The sequence below is a fragment of the Ahaetulla prasina genome, chromosome 3, assembly GCF_028640845.1.
Source record: "Ahaetulla prasina isolate Xishuangbanna chromosome 3, ASM2864084v1, whole genome shotgun sequence".
Classification (NCBI taxonomy): Eukaryota; Metazoa; Chordata; class Lepidosauria; order Squamata; family Colubridae; genus Ahaetulla; species Ahaetulla prasina.
Window position 1 is genome coordinate 101,491,286 of NC_080541.1, and position 24,480 is coordinate 101,515,765.

The following is a 24,480-nucleotide window of genomic DNA, read 5'->3' on the forward strand; positions in this document are numbered from 1 at the left end:
TCGAAACATCACCAAGATACTCTCACGGAAAAGACTCGAATACGCCAAGACCTACATATATACATACATACATACATACAAACAAACAAACATACATACATACATACATACATACATACATACTGTTGTGACCCAGGTTCCTGGACCCGGACTCCTGGACTCGGATGATTCAGAAAGTGAGGGAGAAGACCTGGCAAGCCCTGCTTCTCTTGAGCCCTCTCCCTCCCTGGCACCCACTCAAAGGGAGGAGGAGGGGCCGGCAAGGCCTGATTCTCTGGAGCCGCCTTCTGATTTGGCAACGCCCCAAGAACAGTTTTGGAGTGATGCAAGACTGCGCAGACGTGACCGGCGCGCGCAGCAGAAGCAGCGTTGGGATAAAGCCAAGTAATAATTGTCTCGCAGTGACATCTGCAGAGACTATAAATAGGAGACGGGACTTCCTGGTTTTTTGTCTTGGACAAAGCAATGAATTTGCGCGGGCAAACTGTATCAATGGAGGGAAGAATACATTCGTGAGTAATTCTGGCCTTATCTATAATTTCCTCGTTATCTCCAGAAACTTGGCAGGCCCGTGGGTAGACGTGGCCAGGACATTTATCTATGTAAATAAATTAGAAAAGGAGGCCTCTGACTGACTCTTTGCTGGGAGTATTGGGGGGCGGGAAACAGAACACACACACACACACACACACACACACACACACATATATATATATATATATATTCGGGTTTTCTCCCGCGTAAAATTGGAAGTGTCTTGGCGATGTTTCGACAAGGTCTCATTCGTCATCTTCAGGCTGGTGCTTACGGCTTCGTGCTTCTAGGAGCAATATACATACATATATATATATATAAGCTTTTGTGAGCTGTGGCTAATTTCATCAGAAGCATAAAGCTTCTTTTTTTTTTTTAATTGAAAAAGTTTTACAACAACAATTAAATTTTTCCCCCTCCCCTCCCCCCTCCCCCTCCTTCCCCCCTCCCTCCAAAACCCCCCTCGCCCCGACTTCCCGGAGCAAACACAAGGTATAGTTCATTAAACAAACAGTCATACATTAAATTTTTTAAATCTAACACAATTATAATCCTTCTCTCTCACATATCCTGACTTCTTCCATTAAAATCAAAAACAACATCCTTCATTCAAAGGCAATCTGAAATTTCTTAATCTGATATCTATTTTGAATATAATCAATCCAATTCTTCCATTCGTTTAGATATTTTTCTTGAGTACTATCTTTCAAGAAGGCTGAGATTTTAGCCATCTCAGCCAAATTGGAAACTTTCAATATCCATTCTTCTATTGTGGGTAATTCTTTTTTCTTCCAATATTGTCCAATCAACAGTCTTGCTGCTGTTATTCAAAATCAATTTAGTCTCAATCACTGTACAGTCTGTTGTTATTCCCAAAAGGAAAAATTGTGGTAGGAACTTTATCTTCTTCTTCAGAACATTCTGCATAATCCACCAAATTCTTATCCAGAAAGACTTAATTTTCTTACAAGTCTACCATACATGAAAATATGTAGCATCATCAGAATTACAGCTCCAACATTTTGCTTATATATCTAGATACATACATGATAATTTCTTAGGATCTAAATGCCATCTATAAAACATCTTATAAAAGTTTTCCCTTAAATTCTGCGCTTGCGTAAATTTAACATTTCTAACCCAAATTCTCTCCCAAGTTTCCAACATTATTGGTTCCTGAATATTCTGCGCCCACTTTATCATACAATCCTTTATCAAGTCCCTTTCAGAATCTATTTCTACCAACACATTATACAGAAGCATAAAGCTTCTTGACTGATGTAGCATTTAAACTGGGGGGGGGGGGTGAGGGAGAAAAGCGAGATGGAAATCCATGATTTTCTTGCAACTATAGGCTATTATGGCTCTTACCTCTTTGATATCATGTGATCCACTAATCTCAACCTGATATCATGATATAAGATCTTCTCTTGCATCATAAGGCTTAAATGCCCTTTTCTCTACAGGCTATGACTGCCTTACAAACCTCTCAATAAATCTAGTTACAACCATCCACACAAGTGGAGCAAAACTACAGTTAAACAAATGAATAAAATACCCACCAAACAGATTCTTTTTACAGCAAAGATGTAAAAACAGTAAATAAATAAACACAGAAATTCACCTGAAGAAATGGAACAATACCATCTCTTGCAATTGCCTGCAGTAGCCGGGGGGCACCAGTGAGACTCTGAAGACCAGCACCACATGTGGAAAAGAATGAACCAATTACAATAACCCATGGAGAGGGCCATGCCAATGTACCAATCACTAGGTTTCCATTAACTGCTTGTCCAAATCTTGTGGGAAAGAACACATGCAACATTAAACAAACAAGGAGAGCTAAATAAATTATGCACACAAAATCGCTAATTCAATTTTAAAAAACTCCTTTCAGAAAAATGTAGAGGTGTGGATATACACACATTTCTTATGATGAACAAAAATGCACTTGAGGAAGGACATCTGTTTTCCCCCCTTAAAAGCTGCTTTTGAGTTGGAATGAGTTACTTTCTCATTCCACACGTTCATTCAGTTAAAATATTATATCTTAATTTTAAATACATAGATTTTAAAAAGAGCTGGAGAAAAGGTCTTTCTACATACTTGTCTCTCAAAACCACGCCTTCTATGCAGGCTCCAAAAAGAATTATACAGGAAAGATCTATAAAATGTGACTCAAGGAACTTTAAAGCAAACAAAATTGGGAGAAGTGCTCTTTAATACACTACAGATTGTGTTGAAGAAGAAAACAATAATTGTGTTGAGAAAGAGTTGGATATCTAATTAATTCTATCGCTTTTATATTTCGCTGTATATTGTTTTCACACGTACATGAAATAAAATGTGCAAGAAAATCCCTTTTCCACATAACATTTCAGAACTATATTATTATTAATGTGCTAATATACGTATTTTTTCTTATAATCTCACAATATACATTAAATCCTTCTAGTGTAGATTTGGTATCTATTTAATGTAACTTTTATCAGTATTATCTTACATTTTATTGATTTTTACTTATGAGACAAAGTATGTATGCCAAATAATAACTTTATTCATTAATATTCACAGAGAGGTAAATGATTTCAGCTCATAGTCTGGTTAACTCTAATTTTAAATTTTTACATAAATAAAAATCCAAAACTTAAATGAAACATTTAGAATTCTGTAAAAACTAGAATTTGCTGTAATATACAGTATTGGTTATTTGCTTGGGAGTATATACAGTACAAAAGACTAATTATATACTAGTATATGTACTAAATCCGTCGTGAGCTAAAAACATATTTATTTACTCAAGCGGGACTGGCATAATAGTTTGATTTTATATTGGGGTTTTATTAATATTTTAAATTTTAAATTCATTTTTAACTATCAGCCGTTTAGTAATTGCTATATTTTAATTTCTTTTAATTGTATATATCTTGTATTTTATTTCTGGCTGTACACCGCCCTGAGTCCTTCGGGAGAAGGGCGGAATAAAAATTTAATAAAATAAATAAAAATAAAAATAAATAAATAAATACAGAAATGAAGTATGGAAGTTCTTGAAATTGCGTAAGAAGGATACAGATAAAAGATGTAGTTGAGATGGCTAAAATTGTTCCAGTTGGAATAGATTTTTGAGCATCCCGGAGATCTCCAGACCGATTTGAACCTGCCATAATACCTAAACACAAGGACAAAATAATCAATTAAAAATGTCATTAGGGAACAGAGCACTCTATTTAGTTCATCATTTGAACTGAAGTGAATGCACTAAGAAGTTAACTGTTTATATAAACAGCAACAAACTAAACTTAACCCACATTAATTCATTCATTGAGAAAATTAGACAATAACCAATTAGGATTTAAAATAAATTTCAAATTCAGACTATCAAAAAATAGGAAAGGAAATAAACAAGATTTGAGAAAGTAGAAGGAAAATAATTATTTTTCAATATGTAGAAGGGTATTGAGACAAAAAAATGTGTTTTCTATTCTTCCTCATTGGTTAGTTGGTTTATTTATTTATTTATTGAATTTATATGTTCGCCCACTCACTCTCAGTGACTCTAGGAAGCTTACAAACAATAAAAACCCCAATATAAAAAGAATAAAATCCCCCAAGTATGTTTGTTTTACTTATGAATAGGCCACCTGTGTTGTGTTTTCTCTGTAAAAATAGAATTTAGTTACTTAATTGATTCCTAAATTATTTTCTGTTTCTACACATTCATATTTTATAAGATTAGATGCTTATTGATTATAACAGATGACTATAAAGCAAAGAAATTGCATAATCTTAACCGAAAGCAGATGCAAAATACAAAAATACAAAATACAATTTAGAACTCAGGAAATCAGGTTGTTTTATAAATGTAGTTGTACTTTGGACTACTTGGAAGTACAAGCAGAATGAGGGTCTACTTAATGCCACCAAACAGAATAATCCATTTGCTGAAATCCACTGGAGAGGAACAATTTTGCTTCTATTGTAGACGACTACAAATTCCTTATATCTCTTATATTAAAATTGCCACCAAACATACAAGCATGTATCCTCTTATTAACCTTAACGGCTGGCCAACAGGAATATTTTTTCAGTGGGAGTAATAATATGCACACATATGCCAAAGGCTGAAACCGAAATCTACCTTAATTTGCCATGAACAATGATATATAAGATGACAGTGCAAGAGTTCAAATTGTCCATTACTGGATGGAGACGTTTCAGACAATTTATTGTTAAGAATGTGTAACCATGATGACCTTACGACATTTCAACAGTATCTTTTACATGAGGAAACACATTCAGATACCCTCTTTCATTACTCAGGGAAATCAAAGGAACACAGAGGCACTTTAAGGCACAGTAAGAGCCACTGACAAATTTCCATTTTAATTTCTGCTTTGGCATAAAGCATGATCAGATATTTTCTATGTCATTACTAAGTTTAATGTTTCCTTTTTATTTAGATTATATTTCAAATCAGGGACACCAAAACTGAACAGTGTTTGAACAGTGGAAAATAACTTGGAGACATTAGTGAACATAGAACAGATTATTCTATGTGCTGAACAGCAAAGTTTTTCGGGAACTACCTCAGATGAATTTAAAACAAGCTGATTTTTTTTCAGTAATCCAACATGTATGCCAATTTCTAGAACATGTTTTGCCTATATGAAATTATGAGATATAGAACAAACCTATTCCATGGACCTAAGACAGTTATTAATGCTATCACATTCTTGTTCTACTCTGTTTGAGCAGTGCAGGTGTCACGGAAATAGTACCCCTAAGGAAAACTACTTGAGCAAAATAGCATAATATAGAGAGAAGATCTATTCCTCAGAATCTTCTGTAAAATTCCAAGAGATTTCTTGGCAAAAAGTTTAAAAACAAGTTAGGAAGGTTAACCAAAAGAGAGACAGTTTAAAATTGTTGATACAGAGGATTAAAAGTACTCAAGAAATATGAAAGGTCTTTTTGGATGGTGGCTGGTGTTTTCTTAAATACAAGCACTATATTCTTAATAGGGACATAATAGCACCCCGAACACACTCTCCAACTTGGTGATAGATAGATAGATAGATAGATAGATAGATAGATAGATAGATAGATAGATAGATAGATAGATAGATAGATAGATATAGATAGATAATTTACTTAAGACTACTCTAGGGCAAAATAATTCTGTCCCCTTAGAGGGATTTAAGCATTATTAGGGACTTTTCAGCAGGAGCTTCCTGTTAAATTTACATCAGCTTTCTAGAGCTGAATGATAAAACAAATTAATACTGGCTTGGCTGGGGTTTAAATTCTAGAGACACCAGTCTCCAAGGACAGGGTGAGGAACTCTTCTGTATCTGGATCTGCATTTGGGAAAATCAGTATTTCAAGCAACAGAGCATGTGACAATATGCAGCAAGGAGAAAACGTAGCTAAAAAAATAAATATTTTTTTAATTGGGGGGAGAGAGAATATTGAGGAAAAATTCTTCCTTTTTAATTACACTATTTTAGGTATTATTTTGCAAAAAAAAAGAGAAACATTTTGCTACTAAAAATCCATCTTTTGGAGCAAAACACATGTTGCAAACCCCACTTGTTTGAGAGAAAGCGTGTGTATATGTTGTAGATTGTAAACTATTACAGGGGGAAAGCTATTACAAACAAGCCATACAATCTTTAAAGTAATAAAGAGATGGCCAAATTGCTTATTAGAAAAGGTAAGAAAAAGACAAGGAGAAGTAATGCAATAGAATTTATTGTGACTCCCAAATTCAAAAACTTATTTATTTATCATATTTAAGAACCAACCATCTCCCTCAGAGTTTTGGTAAAAGTCCCTATGTGTTGAAGTTATTGCTATACTGAATTCTTGGGCAGTGAAGGAGACAAAAATAAAAAATAGCAGCTAACCAGGATCTGAATGAGTATATTGACCTGAAATACGTCAAAAAAATTTGGTTGCATGCAAATGTGTTTGCTGGTATGCTAGAGTTTGTGGTGTCAATGAAGAAACTGTTCTTCTCCGCCACCAGTATTTGTGTTACTCAAAGATGTATACAGAAGTCATTCAGAGGTGAGACCTACAAAGACCGTATTTGATTACTGCCTTTTCCAGCCTAGTAAAAATAGATTTGGGGGGAGGGGGGGCTGCTTTCTTTGAATCCAAACACATACTGAATAATTTCTGCATGGTCTCCAATGTTTCATTCTCGATGCTAGCATTCATTCAAGGTTCTGCTACAACTGTTTCAGGAGAAATGGATTATTTGGTTGTGGTACAGTACATGGTGGAGCCTATTTCTCTTGGAAGTCACCTTTGATATCCCTTTCTGTTGTTTCCCTTGCAAATAAGCTCATCAGATATGAAATGTGAAAGTACAATAATATCATAACTCTGATTATGTACTGTATTCTTCAATTTGGCACTTTTTAAGTATTCATAAAAATATATCAGTAGCCATAATTTCCAAATTTTACCCCAAAATTGCTTTTTTTCCAAAAGGCAACTAGACTTTGTTTTTTCCTTAAAGAAGTTTTGCTTTTCATCCTAAAGGCTTCTTCAGTTCTGATTGATTGTGTCAGGGCCCAAAAGAAGGAAAGACATGTGGCGATTCTTCTAAGCAGAATTCCTTATTGATCAACTTACAGGCAGACTCTTGACAAACTGAAGCACTCTGCTATTTACATCAAGCATATATTCTGAGAGCTATTAGGGAGGGGTTGTCCTCACCTTCTTTTTCTCATATAAAATATTGAGCTACCTTTTATTCTTCTAAATGCAATCCCTCTCTCCTGCGAATTGAATCTGCTACACTCCATCACCAATTATCTATATTGCAGTTTATTTTTACATATGTCATTGTATGACGTTAGGACCCTGAAATGCAGCTCAACAAAATTTTAGATAAATAATTTATAATAACTACATTTTCTTATAGGAGGCAAAAAGTATGAAACAATACCTGTCACAGAAGGAAAATAAATCCCTACTAGCATGGTGAAATAAGTCATGATATCTGTATAAATGTAATAGACTTGTTCATCTTTTGCTTCATCTAACACAGGAACTGATGGAAGATCCTGTTTTTCCACAATTGTTCCTTTGTCTGAATAGCTGCTCCACAAATTATCTGCCATGGAAAAAACACAAGATTTTGTTCACTCACAACCATTTTTAAAAATATATAAACCAGTTCTGAAGCAAAAATCTTTAAACTTATTCTCATTACTCATTCTGTCCCAAATGTACCAATTACAAAGCTTTCTCTTTGTAGTGTTAGTTACTACCTTTAAAGTGCTTCATGGCTTAGGACCGGGATACCTACGGGACTGTCTACTGCCAACGTCTATCTCCCAACGACTGGTGCGCTCTCACAGAGAGGGGCTCCTCAGGGTGCCGTCAGCCAAGCAATGTCGGCTGGCGGCCCCCAGGAGGAGGGCCTTCTCTGTGGGGGCTCCTACCCTATGGAATGAGCTTCCCCCTGGACTCCGACAAATACCTGACCTTAGGACCTTCCGCCGCGAACTTAAAACCTACTTATTTCGTCTTGCTGGACTCGCTTAAATTTTAAATTATCAAATTGATTTATGGGTTTAAAATTTTTTGTAAATTTTAGAGAGTAATATTTTATCTATAAGTAGCCATATCAAATAGGTTTTTTAAGGGTTGTTTTTAGTTTTGTATTGTTGTTTTTTTCCTGTATTTTATTCTTGGCTGTACACCGCCCTGAGTCCTTCGGGAGAAGGGCGGTCTATAAATAAAAATATTCTATTCTATTCTATTCTCTATTTCTGGGGGAAAAATAACTACTTCATAAAAATGATACGATGCATGTAGCCAATACCCCACTGAAACTGTGGGGAAATATCATATACAGCTAGGACAAATCAAAACAGAAACCTAAAGCAGCTGAACACATGCAACAAATAAATCAGGAATTTGAAGTTAAATGGACAGAGAAAAGGGGTTAAACAAAGGCCGCCATTTATTTTGGGGCTTCCTTAAATTAAGGAACAATTTGTATGGAACATATTGACATTATTATTATTATCAATTGAAAATCACTAGTTCAAAAAAAAATTAATTCCCAAAATCATTTCCACTGGAATTCCAGACTCACCAAGTAAGACTCTACTTTTAATTCCAGGAATACCTTGGATTTCTGTGACATTGTTTAACAGAAAATACTCATCACAAGTAGCATTTAAGTTGGGATTATTGCCACAAAACCATTTCCACAATTGGGTAGTTACTGTTTTGTTGTTTGTTTCAATATATTTAGCGCAGGGAAAATCCTTATCTTTTGCTAGGGTACGGTTTCCAAGAAGACATATACTAGAAAATATAATTGAACAAATTTTAAAGGCACTTTTTATTATTCCAAAAGACAAATTAAAGACAATAAATCTTAAACTGTTGTTGACATCTGTATCCTACTTCTAGCTTATATTAACAGATCTGATCATAAAGGAAATAGTCTACAATAAACTTAAATTACTTTTTATTAATGTCATGTGGCATCACAATATTTTGAAAAGAGTGCTATTGGAATTTTTTTAAAAAAAGAAACAAAGGGAAAGAGGGGCTAGGAATGAAGTAACTTCTGACATTGTTGCTGTTTTATTTTAAATGGCTGTACTGTAGATGAAAAGGACATAAAAGTATTTATAGAGAGCCAATTTGGTATAATGGTAAGGCGCAAGGTAAGAAACCTGAAGCCTGTAAATTCTAATCCCAATTTAGGCACAAAGCCTGCTAGGTAGCTTTCAGCCATTCCCCCTCTCTCTCAGCCCCAGGGAACAGGCAATGGCAAACCACTTCAGAAATGTTGTCAAGAAAACTGCAGGGAATAGTCCAGATAGTTGCCAGGAGCCAACACTGATTTGAATGTGCACACAGACAAGTGTTCACATTTCTTTACTTGGGTTGAACAAAAGTTTCAAAAGAGGTCCTTAAAATTTGGATGCAAGTATAGTGTACCTCTTTGGAATCACTAAAGCAACAACATTGTGTACAAGGCTAATGTAGTGTAAGACCCATGTGGCTGCTTTGAAAGCTTCTTCTGATTGTATGAGTGGGCATGCAGAGATACTTTGACCTCTTCCCAATGTAATTGTCTATTATTTGGGTTATTATTTAGATAGTGAAGTATCAGGTAATAACGGAACAATTCTTCCACAAACTGAAATGTGTAAATGATTGAAGATCATTTATAATCTGTGAAGAAGATAAAAGATTAGGAAGTAGATTGAGAAAGCTACCAGTGTGGGTGGCACAATCATATGGTTAGAGGAATTGCAATAGAAATTAAAATGTTGACAATCACAAGAAAAATACTGGCCCTCTTTGAACGTTTACCTGATCATGTGAAAGGCTTCATTCACTCTGGATACAGAATGGGATTTCACAACCTATAGTTCCCAAATGTCCCTATAGATGTGTATCTAGGACATCAGAAGAACAGATGTATTTCCAGAATCAAAAGCAAATATCCTTCTCTATGTGAATCTTAAAAAATTAAGGTCCCAGGTCCCACAGATATATTCAAGCAAATGGAAATACAGCTTTATCTTTAGCCAGTTGACGTAACAATGTGTGCATTCTATGCTCTATTCAATGTAAAGTTCTGTGCGTTCAAAATAATGCAGACTATGCCTAATGAGTGCTCTGCATTATTCTGTAGAATCTATCCAAAACAAAGGTATAGTACATGTGGATTCAAGATAAACTCAAAATAATTTTTAAAAACTGAAATGTGAGGCTTTACCACAGCTTCATTTAAATACCTTTTACAAAGATGACTGTGTTCTAAAAACCCCAATCACATTTCTTTGTGTATCTTTATGAAAGCTCAGATCCCAACAATTAAAATAATTACTATTATGCAGGCAAATGAATAAACATCTGTTCAATTAGTGATTCAAGGATCTAAAACATCAGAAAATGTGGAAATCAGGCTTTGAAACTCTATGGCAACAATCTTCTCTCCTGAGTGGAATCATTTCGGAAAACCTAGGATGACTTTTTGACATGTTTCAAGGGCTTTGACCTGATCTAATGCAAGCATCACTAGCATTATTTGCTATTGCACATATTTTTTATTTTAACAAATAAAATTTTATTTTACTTATTTTATAAAATAAAATTTATTTTATTTTTATTTTATTTTAATCTTTTAACAAGATTAAAATATTATAACTATCATTGATATTTAAACGTAGACATGCACTTACGGAAAGTCCGGAGGATGAAATGCAGTTTTAATAACTCCTGCATAAATAGCCATAATTGAAAGGATTACACAAGCCAAGAAGACTAATGCAAGCTTATTGACATATTTGACTCCCACAAAAACAACTATCGCCATCAGAGCAACAATGCATGTCCCATAAACTCTCATATTGTTCAGTGTGGCCTCCTCGCTTCCATGAAAAATAGCAGCATTAGGAGAAATATATTTCTGTAAGACAAATATTGAATATTGTTTTAGTACAAAGTTCCAAAACATAAATAATTAAAGTCACTGCAGTAAGAATCAACAGCAAGATTATAGACTAAAATGTATGTTTTAAAATAAAAAGGAGATAACTGGTAACCCTGTCACTTCAACAAGGTCACTTTGGACAGTGAGATAGGTAGCATATAAATTTAATAAAGAAAAAATACACAGCTGGTTGACCTCTGTTTCAATTTTTCACTATGGCCGAAGACTAGTACAAGCAGAATGTTCAATGAGTATCTATAAATCTATATCAATGTATAATAAACAAAATAGGAAGATAATTTTTCTCCCCAAATAATTTCTTACAAATTGAGGAGACATACTGTATTTGAGAAGAGAAGCAATTGATGAGAATGAAAGAATGCTGCACAGAGCAAATTACACTGAGGATTATAGTGCTTGGGAGTGGCTCTTGCTCAATGTTTTTGCTTAAATGGGGCTTCTCCCTTGCCTTTTGTTCTTCCTTATTTAACTTCTCCACCTTGACTCATCTCCACCCAGTTTTGTTCCTTTGTCTTTGTTTCATATCACAATGCAGTTTACACTTTTCACTTACCAAGAGCTCTATCCTGTCTTATTTCTTCTTTGCTACTTTTAATGGATAGAGGGATGGATTGTGTGCATTCAGTATTTGTATTGTATTCAATATGTACCAGTACAGGAACATGGTCTTTGTATTTATTAGGAAAGAATGGTTGCTATATGCAGATGGGGAACAATTAATTGTGTAAATGGGGTAACTCATTTTACAACTGATATTAATTCAAACAAAATAAAGGGATTCCTTTGTTCTGCCCCTGTGGCACATGCACATATGCCTAGGCAAATATACACATGCACATATTGATTAACATGGGCAGATTGGAATCTTCAGGACTGTTTCTGCCACAGTTAGCAACCCCTACATTGAGAAGGGGGTAAGGTATTTATTACATAAGAAAACTATATTCTTAATGCATGGCATGAAGAGGAAAACATAATGTTAAATAAAAGACCTACCAGTAGAATTTCTATTGTGCCAAGAATATACATAGCTCCTGCAAAAGTTGTGCCCAAGTAAAAGCAAAGTCCCACAGCTCCACCAAACTCTGGCCCTAATGACCGTGAGATCATATAGTATGAACCACCAGCTGTGAAATTAAAATGGAAAAGACACAAATTAGCGTAGTATAGAACACATTAACCATATTCAAAGCATATTTGTCTTGCTCAACTAATTGGCACACTAAATCAGATGAATGCATGTCAGAAAGCGAATCTGATTTGGAAGGGTAAGTGAAATATTTTAGCAAGAAAGCACTGCTTAACAATGGTGGAAAATACTAAAGCTTGCAATGCATACTGAAGGGGTATTCCACCAAACAGATTAGAAGTATTCCCTCAAAGAGTTAAAGCAGATGCATTCTTTGGAGGACTTGTGTGGCTATTTCAAAGGCTATCCTACATGTGAGCATGCATACCTGTGCACAGATAATATAACACCAATGCTTCAAGGAGGGAGGCTTAGATGAGTCTTATTATCTTTAAAACTATTTATGTTTGCATCCTCAAGTCAATTTTGAATCCTGGTGACTGCCTATATTAGTCCCTGAAATTTTCTTGGCAAGATTTTCAAAAATGATTTGCTATTGTGTCCTTTCTAGGGCTAAGAAAATGTGATTTGCCCAAGATGATCCAGTTGGCTTCATACGTAAGGTTGGACAAGAATACATGGACTCTTGGTTTCTAGTCTAGTACCTTAATCACCACACTGAACTGTCTCTCAAAACACTTATTAATGTAAATTAATTCTAACTTAACTTTCTAGCAATATAAAATATTTACTACAGGTAGCCCTCGACTTATGACCACTACTGAGCCCAAAATTTTGGTTACTGAGCGAGACAAATGTTCAGTGAGTTTTGTCCCATTTTACCATCTTTCCTGCCTAGCTGTTTTAGGCTCTTTCCCCCTTTTAAAATATTACATACCCAATCATACCACTCATGGATCAGAATGATACCTTGCACTTAGAAATAAACTGTATCGGACACAATATCTTTATAATAGAACTAAAAAGCAAAGCCCTTTGCTTATTAAAAAGAAATGTTAAGCATAAAGGCCGTAACCAATGACAATTATATACCAAGGTAGATTACTTAACACTTAATGAGAGTTCGAAGAAGACTGAAAGCAATCTCATTTATTGGGAGATGGTGTTGTTTCTGGAGATGTTTTGGAGATCAAAATCAGGCCTAGCTACTAATATGGAAAAGATTTTCAACAGTTCATTTAGTGAATGTTCAAAGTTACAACAGCGCTGAAAAAAAGTGACATGTCCATTTTCACACTTAAGACTATTGCAGCATCCCCATGGACACGTGATTTACATTTGGATGCTTGGCAACTGACTCACATTTATGACGGTTGCAGTGTCCTAGAGTCATGTGATCCCCTTTTGCGACCTTCTGACAAGCCAAGTCAATGGGGAAACCAGAGTCACTTAAGAATTGTGTTACTAATATAAGAACGGCAGTGATTCACTTAACAAATGTGGAGCGAAAAGTTGTAAAATGAGGCAAAACTCACAACAAACATATGCAAAGATGTAGCTGCCCCTGGAAAGTTCAGTTGCCATCAACCCATCAGTGCATATAAAGCTGCCTCAGACCAGGAAACCTCAGCCATTTATCTGGCCCAGCAGCACTTATGACTGCAGAGGAAATGCAACTCCCCACACCCACTTAACTCACCTCCAATCTCATTGGTGGCAGGACAGGAGATTAAAGAGAGGCCTGGGGCCTTTAACAGTCTCAGCCAGCTGCCATCACTGCTACTGAGAAATACCATCTCAAACACCCCGCCATTCTAGCACCATTCCAAATAGCCCCAACTGCCCGACTGCCATGCGCTCCTCAGGATCTCTTGCACCCCACTTCATTGTTTTTCTCCAGCTGCTGATGGGCATATCCATAAGAAGGCCTGCAGAGGTCCAGGAGAGACTATGTGGGTGTGTCAAGAGCAGGAGAAGTGGCAGATCCTGGGGAGTACAGGGCAGTGGGGGTAACTGGGGTTGGGAGCAATGATAAACAAGTAAGGAAAGACTAACTAGATTTCATGTTAAGGTGAATGCTCATGACATTAATATGTTTTCATGAATTCACAGAAAAACACAATATAACTAATTTCTTTCATTGCATGTTTTCAGATGTCATTAGATTTGGAAAAAGGTCACCGCACTGGGATGAAAACCTGTTCAATTTTTCTGTAATACTGCAATCAAGAAAGACAATGTCTAATCTAAACTAATGCTTGAATATGATGGTGGGTTGCTGGAGGTCAAGAAACGAAGCTGATTCCTGGTAAGATGACAGCGTGTACATTAAGGGTACCTGACAGATGAATATCCCTACTGTAAAAAGTAAAAACAAGTCTGCTCTGGGGGACATTTGACTCCCTCTAAATGAACAGGTTTGCATTCTGGTAGTGCTCATCATCACTGGAGATGATTTTTATGGTCAGAAGTGCCTACTATTAATAGGCTGGTATCTTTTCCTGAACAAAGATAGTCACCAAGACTTCAAAATTACAATAATGTGGTCTATTGAGGCCACCCTTGAAACTGGTTTGAAACCTACAACTAAGGCACTGCAGTGGTAAAGTATCGGATTGGGCTGCTTTTTACATGCCCATTACAGCTGCACTAAAATATCTGCACCAAATACCTATTTGGTATCAAGCTACAATCAAAATTTTGATATATGCAGTTTTATACCACCTATTGATAGGTTTCCTTAAAGAACATCCACTGGTGACATCAGTTCCACAGATAGTTAGGATTTCTGTGGGAAGGTCCTACTCTTTTATGTTCCATATTGCGGATTATCACTTCTGTATTGTAAAGTGGGTTATTCACTGACTTCCTTTTGCAGTACTGAGGCCCCAATGTTTTAGATATTTTAAATTCCATCTTATTCTGACTCCCTTCCTAAACCATTAATCCTTGTTAACAATTCTATTTCAGCTATTTGTATTTAAACTTCTTTTACATTATTTTACACTAGAATGATTAAATGGCTATTAGAAACTTTTTATAGCGAAACAGGATTCAGAGATTATTTTTACAAACAAACAGGTAATAGTCAGGGATTAAGTTCACTGGTAATGTACATTATAAACCCAGATTATTAAAGATCTTTTTAATGCAATATTGTATCCCCTCCCCTCTAGAATGCAGAACAATATTACTTCTCAGAATATATTCTGTTCAAAACCAAGTAGTTTTTCTTCTGAAGTAAAACAGACTCTAAAGTAAATGCCTGATTTTTATTATTTTGCCGCTAGAATTCATCTATTCTCTCAAAGGCATGTGCCTAATTGGTTATCTGCTGCTATCTGATAAATAGGTAGGATATCTCTCATGTTAGTTTTGGTTTTTTTCTGTTGCTATTTGAAGAACAAAGGGGAGGCATCATATATCACTGTGCCCACCCAACTTATCTGACAGAAGCTGCACTGTAGATATTAAAGGAAAGTTGGCATTATCTTGTCCTTTGCATGGCCTACCTTGTTTGTTCCATTCATTATGTCTTAGTAAAAGAGACAAGAACAGGAATAAATCAAGTCAACTTTTCATTTTTTGTGTTTTCTCACAAACACAATTTTCTGCATGAAAACATTATTATCTTACATTATATGTTAAGCAATTACTTCCTCCTTACCTTCCATAAGTCTCATTTAATCATGGATCAATATTTCACCAGTAATGGAGGACAGTTTATAAAGTGCATGAAATATCTTAAGACCCAATTATATTTTGTTATTACCTGGAACAACACCATTTGTTGCTATCGCACTCATTGATATTGCAGTCAGCATAGTCTAAAAAAACAAATGACAATAATAAATTTTATTAAGAAGTAAAGAATTATGACTTTGCAAGATATAAAAGGATTCACCCAGCTGCACAGTGAAAAACAATACTCAATTTTATAAAAAGCAAAAATCACATAAATAGAATAATACAGAGCAGTAGAAACTTACATTCTTCACCAAGACAGCAAGATCCATGCACCAACAACATCCAGGAATACTTTTTATAGTAACTTCTTTTTTTAATGTTATTGACTATTTGTCTCGAAAGGGCTCAGTCACTATATCCATGTTACGAGAAGAAGAAATACTATACATTATTTATGTCTTCTCCCTTCTAGTTATTTATATAGACTGTAACTGTTCCTTCATTTTGAAGCACAGAGCAGTAAAGAGAAACCAATGTAGCCACATGTATTCAGTCAAGAAACCTAGCTCTTAGAACAACTGGATTGGAATATCTTATGGCTGTAAAATGCTGTGTGTGTGTGTGTGTGTGTGTGTGTGTGTGTGTGTGTGTTTATAAAACTTTGGCACAATGAGAAATATTGTGCTGTAAGATATGTATCACTATTTGCATCACAAAGCTTAAAGCAAGTTACCTGCTAACAAGAAAACCATGTTCAAATCTTTAGATGTAAAAATGTACAAAAAAACTGAACAATATAGTACTGTTTTTCATACCTTAGTTATCTTGTGGATGGGCTATTACAATGCCTTCTAGTGCAATGGATTTGCCCTTGAAGATCGCTTGGAAGCTATTGCTGAATAACCAGAGCAGCACAACCAGAGATGGACAAGTCCCATCATGCCTATATAATATCCCTGCTGTGCGAGTTGCATTGGATATAAACTGGCTCTGACAGTAACAGACATTTTGCTTCAGATGACATATAAAACGTCTTCAAAGAAAAAACAAGAAAGTCCAGTTGCCTCCTGAAAAAGCACCTTTGGGACAACAAGGACCTGGATGACTGAGAATCTCCCTAGACTTTTAGAATTCCGGTAGTCTTCGGTTTTCTGATCTGGCCTACTTGAAGGGCTGATACACATGAAGCCCTTGCTATTTTAAGAGACTGCTTGTCTCCTATATTGTCTGCCCATCTTATGCATTCCAGCTTGATTTGGTCAGCCTGGTTTGGGCCCACTGACAAAGCAGTGTTATCTGGCTGGCCTTCAGAGGCAGTCTTTTTCTTGTTGCAGCTGCTTTTGTTCTCCCAGTATCTGTTATGACCCCAACCATGGCCATTTATGAGAAATCTTTTTTAAGATGGGCTTTTCCCACAGGCTTGGGGTTAGGATGTTGATGTGGGGGATGTGGAAAGATGGTTTCTGTTTCCTCACACAGAAGCTGCTTTTATCTATTCTTTTTTTTATGTAACGTTATTTGTTTAGCTTTGTGAAGCTGCCCAGAGTAATTTTGGAATTGGACAGCCTAGAAATTTAATTCTGAAGGTGATCTATTTGCAGGTTTAGCCCAAATTACGCACTACCGGTATCTATTGGCTCTCAACATCGGAAATAACTCAGAGTCTATGAACCGCCAAGAAATGTTGCTATTTGAAGCAGGAACAATTGGAAATAAATCAAGTCAATCAGCTGTTGAGAAAGAGTTTCCTTTGTCTTCATATCCTATTTATTATCTCTGTGGATGAATTACCTTCAGAGAAAATAAGGGAGCTGGGGTGGGCATGGCCTGCGTATGATGCCCATGGGCTGCCAGTTTGATACCCCTGCACTAGATCTGGTTTACAATATTATCATATTGCCCCCAACAATTTGGGTCCTCATTTTACTGACCTTGGAAGAATGGAAGGCTGAGTGAATCTTGAGCCCCATCAGGATTGAACTCCAGGCTGTGGGCAGTTTTCCTGCAATACTGCATTCTAACCACTGTGCCACCAGGGCTCCTTGGTATTTCAGATATCATATCTGAAATATCTAGAATAAATATTGCTTCCATAATTATTTCTTGGGCTGGTCCAGAGATCTCTAGGATACTTCTACTGATTAGAAATGTCTAGGTATGGGTGCTACCAATCAAACCTCTGACTGTAACTTTCATATGTGGCTCAAGAAAATCAGGGCCACTATTTTAGCAAATAGAACTACTGTGAGTCAGAGGGAATTCTGTGCTATCTATTTCAGTATAGCCTTCTTTGTTTGTTTATTTGTTTTCATCAAGCAGCTTCCAACTTTCTGTTCTTAAACAACTACTGCATTTGGACTGAATTCTACTTTAAGTTAGGAAGAGGGCTTACTCATGAGATTTTCTGTTCTAAAACTGAGGGGTTTTTTTTCATTCTAGAAATAAAACAAGTAGATGGATTTCATTTAACACACTTGATACTGCTTTAACCTGTCAATAGCACCCCTTCTAAGAAATATGGCTACATAGGAACAGAACAGTGTGCCTCTATTACTACAAGCCTTACTTGCTATAAATAGCCTGCCCAGCTATTTGTAAAATTATCAAGACAGAACAGAAAAATTATTAGAATGCAGAATACAATTCAGCAAATATCAAAGAAATCATATATTATACTTACACCAGCACAGCATATGAATACAATAATGAATGATTCAAGAACTCCTGCTGTTCCCACAATCCATGTCAGTCGCAGAAATAGAATAACTCCCAAAATATTTTGTAGACAGGGCAAATATACACCAATGAAAGTACCCATACTTGGAGCCTAAAAATCAGATAACATGTAAAATTGATAGAGATAATCTTTTTGAAAAAAACTATCAAAGGCCACAACATAGAAAGTTTTTTGTATCTCTCATAAAGATTACATATACCTTCTACTCACATGTTTTTATATTTCCTTTTTCTTTTTTCATGCAGGGGTGTCAAACTCCAGGGTTGCTTAGATCTGGTCCGTGGGGCTGGCCTGGAAATATCAAAGGATTGGCCCGTGGTGTCTCTGCCAGCTCAAACGGTCTGCACGGGTGCATGCGGCCCCCCATGGCCTGTTTTTGGCCTCCACAGTCTCCTGCAGCACTCTGCCGGCCAAAAAGGGTCGTGGGGGACTGCGTGACGCCTTCCACGGCCGATTTTCATCTGGCAAAGGGCTGCAGGAGGCAGCAACTTCTTCACCTTCTCTTTAGCAGCATCTGCCAACTAGAACTAGGCACCCTCCAAGATCTGGATGGCTGTTGTTCAGAAGAGCCAAAAACATCTGGCTCTTCACCCAAGTCTCTGATGAGAGTAAGCCTGCTTGTATCACGGAGTTTGTCATATTTTATCTTAAACTTTTACCTGTGATTGATTTAATTGTAATTTTTTTTATCGTTGTGAGCCACCCAGGGTCATTAAGAATTGGGTGGTATATCAATTTTGTAAATTATTACTAATATTAAGTCCTCTTCTAGGGTTGTGTCAGAGGTAATAACAAAGATTGATAGACTATTGGACAGACAGCTTTTGGAGACATCTGAAGAAATTGTCAGATCATTTATGCTCTGCTCCTATACCAAAGAGTGAAGCCCCCTAGCAACTGGGGATTCTACATTTCTTTACTCTCTACATTATGGAATTGAGACTATTTGTGCCAGAAAGTAAATCTCCTTTTGTCCAGAATAGCTGTTTTGAATGCAAAGGGGAAAAAATGCATCTTGAGTCTGTGTCAAATGCCCATCACGGCCACAGCCACCGAGGTCAAACACCATCCTCAATGAAATCAAGTTTGACACCCCTGGCATAAGTATATATCCCAGAGCATCTAGATAATACACACTTTTATGTTCCTTCACATTTGCTTTGTTGTTTTCATTATTTTCTGTGCTGTTAACCTAGTTCCTCTGATTCAATGAAACTATTCCCTAAATTTTTTTTAGCAAAACTGAAAATTACTGAACTCTTAGCAGAATCTTAGCAGATGTTAAGAACATTTATGTGCGTTCTACAATTTATACATGTTACTTCTTTGAAAGAAGGTTCTGTTGCACAAATCTTCCTCACATAGTTCTTAGCTTGTGTGACTGTAATCTGACAAAAGAAAAGCATCAAAAATTTTAGGGTTCATTGATCAGGAACTAATATTGTTAATATTCAGAGCCACCACTGTATCCAACTCATGGAAATTATGATGAATAGAGAATGAAGAGTGCATTTTGTACCTTAATTTCCTTCCGCTTGGCATCTTCATCTTCTTCATGCTCTACCACTCCCTGAGTAACATTGGTATAATTGGCTAATTTGTTAAGAAGAGATGATACCATGGGGTTGCTATCCATTTCTTCCTGTTGAAATTTTGTAACATAGAAATAAATAAGAGAAGAGCACATTTTTGCCCCCAAATAATCACATATTTAAAGGTGATCTAAACATCCAATGAATGTAAAGTAATCAACAGCTAAGTTTTTCGAGCTATTTTTATAAATATTGCACGGCCCCATAATGTAGATAATTCAATTATTCAGCTTGAAAATACAATCTAAGAAGTATACACTTGCCCTTTCTCCAGATATGCTGAATTACAATTTCTGATAAGAAGCATGGAGATTATGCAGCAGAAAAAAATAGTGTGGATTTATAAACATTTATGCCACACAAAAAAACAATATTATTAGAAGACAGCATAAGGCATTTCCTTGTGGCTCTGGAACTGCAATACTACTCTTTTGCAGCGACATTTATAGCAAACCATAATTTTGGGGATTGCATCACAAAAAGTAATTTTTGTATACCAACTGACTGAGGAAACCACTTTTTGTTTTTGTTATGTATTAACAGTTGTGCCTTTAAATATTTGAGCGGGAAATCAGCACGTTGCTGATTGGACGAAGCCTCCAGCAGAACTGTATAAAAGGAGAGGTTTTTCCCCCAGCCTGTTGCTGGGTTCACCCTATATTAAAGAGCTGTTGTCACTACCCTGGTCTCCAGCCTCGTTACTTCCCGAACTTAACATTGGCGACGAGGATGGGATTTCGAGGCTAAGGAGAACCAGAACCGAGCTGAAGCACGCTAGTCCCGAACCCAGCAAACTCAGGGCAGAAACGCGGAAATGGCAAACACGCCACCCGCACCGTACAACCCGGGCAAGGAGAAATGGGGAACATATATGACCCGTTTCGAAAGCTTTCTAGAAGCCAACGAACTACAGGATCCCTGATAACCGCAAACGGGCTTACTCCCTAAGCCATGGCGGGCCGGAGGAAATCGAGATTGGGGAAGCCCTGGCAGAGCCAACGCCGATACAATCGGTATCGTGGCCGACTCTGCAGACTTTGCTGAAGAACCATTTCGCGCCGACGCCATCCAAATACGTGCAGCGGTTTGAATTCGGAGAACGAGACAGATGGAGGCGAGTCCGCCGGTGACTACATGGCCGCTTTAAGAAGAGCGTCCAAGGACTGCGGATACCGAGACTTAGGCGAGTGCTACTCGAGCAACTCATCCGAGGGGTCAAGGACATCCGCCTCTGGCGGCGACTGCTAGCCAGGAGCAACCTGACACTAGCCACCGCTCTGGGCGAGGCCAGAGCACACGAAATGTCTACTAAAGCAGCAGAGACTCTGCAAAGCCTCTTCAATCCAAGGCGGCGCAAAGCCAACGCCAGTACACCAGGAGGAGATTCAGTCCGAATCCGAAGGTGAGGCGAGGATGAGGAAGGGTCTGCCGGACCGAGAAAGCGACACTGAGGACCGTGGCGAGTGCGGAAGCTGCGGAGGGCAGCATCAGCGCCAACGCTGCAGGTTTAAAGACGCAACATGCCGGCGGTGTGGGAAGAAAGGACACTTAGCTCAGGTTTGCAGAGCGGCCCAACCTTCCGCCGAAAATTCAAATCGGCCAATCAAAACGCGGAACCGGAAAGGCGGCCCGCGATTGGTTCAAACAAGAAAGGCGCGAAGTCTAACCAAACGACTGTCATTATAGGCCGCGCCTCAACCAAAGTGGAAGAGAAGATCTTCACAAAGCCCAAGATCGAGGGAGTACGGTGCAGGCTTGAAGTAGACACGGGATCAGCGATCACCATCATGTCCTGGGACACCCTGGCGAAGTCGCTGCCGTCCGTCGCGGCGCCATCTGCAAGCACAGCGGCTACGAGTGCCACGACTACCAGGGAATCGCATCCCTGTTCGAGGACCACCTCCGTCCGAGTCGAGTACGGCCCTCACAAAAGACCCTGCCCATCACGATCGTCGAAGGAACTCTGCCCAGTCTGTTGGGACTAGACTGGTTTCGTGCCCTGGGCATGGGAGTGACTGGCATCTACAGAAGTGACTGCAATTTGAAAGACATTCTCTTTAACGAGTTCAAGATGTCTTCAAGGACTGCCTGGGCAAGTACAAGGGACCCCTATTTCCTTCAACTTAGACCCCAGGTAGCCCCATTAGGCTTAAGGCGAGGAGAGTCCTTTGCCCTAAAACCAAAATTGATAAGGAGCTGGACAAGCTCATAAATCAGGGGGTTTTGGTGCCAGTCGATCACGCAAAGTGGGAGACGCCAATCGTCACCCCCATCAAATCGGACGGGTCAATTAGAATTTGCGCTGACTACAAGGCGACGCTTAACAAAGCCTTACAGAAAAGCGCGTGCCGGTTCCGTGGTGCAACATTTATTGCCCTCCTGGGGGCAAGGGCAAGTCTTTGCAAAGTTAGACTGGGCCCAAGCCTACCAACAACTGCCAGTAGACGCCCGCACAGCCGAAGCCCAAACGATTGTGACGCACAGGGGGGCATTCAAGTGCACCGATTGCAATTTGGGGTTAGTGTGGCACCAGGGCTGTTCCAAAACCTGATGGAACGACTACTGCAAGGGCTCCCAGGGTAGTTCCTACTTGATGATGTCCTAATTTCAGGGAAAACATGGAGGAATTGGGGAGCGGTTAAGAAAGGTCTTGAGCATTTTCCGGACAGCGGATTAAAAGTCAAGACAAATAAATGTCAGATAGGGGTCGAATCGGTCGATTTCTTGGGCTACCGGATAGACAAGAAAGGAATTCACCCTACTGAGAGCAAAGTTAAGGCAATTAGGAAGGCTCCAGCGCCCAAAAACAAAGCAGAGCTGCAGGCATTCCTGGGATTGGTTAATTTTACGCGGTCTTTTGAAGAACAAAGCAACCGTTCTTGGAACCGCTGCATAGGCTCTTAGGAAAAATACTGTTTGGTCTTGGGAAAGTCAGAAAATAGGGCTTTTGAAGCAGTAAAGAACCTGCTCTCAAGTGATAGCCTGCTCATCCAATATCACGACTCACTACCCCTAGTGCTGGTTTGCGATCGTCCCCTTATGGGGTGGGGCTGTACTCAGCCATAGACTTCAAACGGCACAGAAGCCCCTATAGCGTTCTACTCTAGAGCGATGTCCTCCCCAGAGAGGAACTACAGCCAATTAGACAAAGAAGCATTAGCCATTGTATCAGGGTCAAAAATTCCATGAGTATGTCTTTGGGCGGAATTTTGAAATCGTGACTGACCACAGACCGTTACTTGGATTACTGGCTGGCGACCGCCAACGCCTGTGGCACTTTCGCCACGTTTGACTCGATGGACTATATTTTTAGCCGCTTACTCATACAAGCTGCAGCATCGACCGGGAAAGAAGTGGGGCATGCAGGCGCATTGAGCCGATGCCCACTGCCAGGGGCGACCGAAGACCCCACTCCGGGACACCCATCCTCCTTATTGACTCGTTGGACTCTGGCCCAGTCACATCAAAGGAAGTGGCTCGGGCATCATACCGGGACATTGTGTTAAGGACTGTACTCGGTTGGGTACAGAGGGTGGCCGCTGCGCCGGGCGACGGTTCAAAGAATTTGTTAAAAGCGTGATGAGCTCTCGGCTCAAGGGGTGCCTGTTATGGGGTGATCGTGTAATAATTCCTGTTAAGTTAAGGGCAAGGTATTGGACCTCCTCCACGAGGTCACCCAGGCATCGTAAGGATGAAGGGTTAGCTAGAAGCTATGTATGGTGGCCACTCATGGGCAGAGATTGCTGAGAGGGTAGGGAAATGCCAAGCTTGCCAAGAGTCCAGACCGCTACCCCAACAGCCCCAGTCAGAGAATGGGAAAAGCCCCAAGGGCCTTGGTCAAGAATCCACATTGACTTTGCTGGCCCTTTCACGGCCAAACGTTCCTAGTGGTGGTGGGCGCATTTTCCAAATGGTTAGAGATCATACTTATGAAGTCCACCACAGCCGAAGCAGTAATCGCAACCCTCGCCACCTATTCGCAACTCACGGGTTGCGGACACTCTGGTGTCCGACAATGGGCCCCAATTCACGGCAGCCCAGTTTGAAGAGTACCTGGCAGAGGAAGGCATCCGACATGCCCTCTCTGCACCTTTCCACCCTGCGTCGAATGGCCTTGCAGGCGTTCCGTCCGGGCGCTAAGGAGGCATTGTCCAGGCTCAAGCCAGGTGACTGGCAAACAAAATAGACTTTTCCTAGCCGTCCAGCACAGAACCCCAAGCACAGCCACTGGAAAAGCCCAGCCGAATTGCTAATGGGACGGAAACTCCGGTGCCCACTTGACCGTTTGAACCCCATTACACACCCGAGGGTTACAAGGGGAGCTAGAAAAACAAGGAAATGAGCATAGGCGACGGGTGTGGGCCGAAACTATGGGGACGGCCCGAGTTGGGTCGCC

The 24,480-nt window shown here is 38.8% G+C and overlaps 1 protein-coding gene across 8 annotated transcripts in view; it reads right to left on the bottom strand.

Moving 5' to 3' along the window:
- Positions 1–24,480, bottom strand: part of SLC12A7 (solute carrier family 12 member 7) — a 108,867-nt gene that overhangs the window by 40,344 nt on the left and 44,043 nt on the right. For 6 of the 8 annotated variants that reach the window (XM_058175232.1, XM_058175229.1, XM_058175231.1 and 3 more), the window contains exons 3-12: positions 20,012–20,134; positions 18,436–18,582; positions 15,841–15,895; positions 12,035–12,165; positions 10,767–10,993; positions 8,654–8,868; positions 7,496–7,663; positions 3,608–3,706; positions 2,641–2,698; positions 2,159–2,333 (exon numbers count right to left, since the gene is read on the bottom strand). In XM_058175232.1, the coding sequence (XP_058031215.1) occupies positions 2,159–2,333; positions 2,641–2,698; positions 3,608–3,706; positions 7,496–7,663; positions 8,654–8,868; positions 10,767–10,993; positions 12,035–12,165; positions 15,841–15,895; positions 18,436–18,582; positions 20,012–20,134 (1,398 nt within the window). Of the gene's footprint in view, positions 1–2,158; positions 2,334–2,640; positions 2,699–3,607; positions 3,707–7,495; positions 7,664–8,653; positions 8,869–10,766; positions 10,994–12,034; positions 12,166–15,840; positions 15,896–17,686; positions 17,828–18,435; positions 18,583–18,702; positions 18,784–20,011; positions 20,135–24,480 lie in introns of those variants that run through there. The other 2 variants (XM_058175236.1, XM_058175237.1) reach the window with 2 other exon arrangements.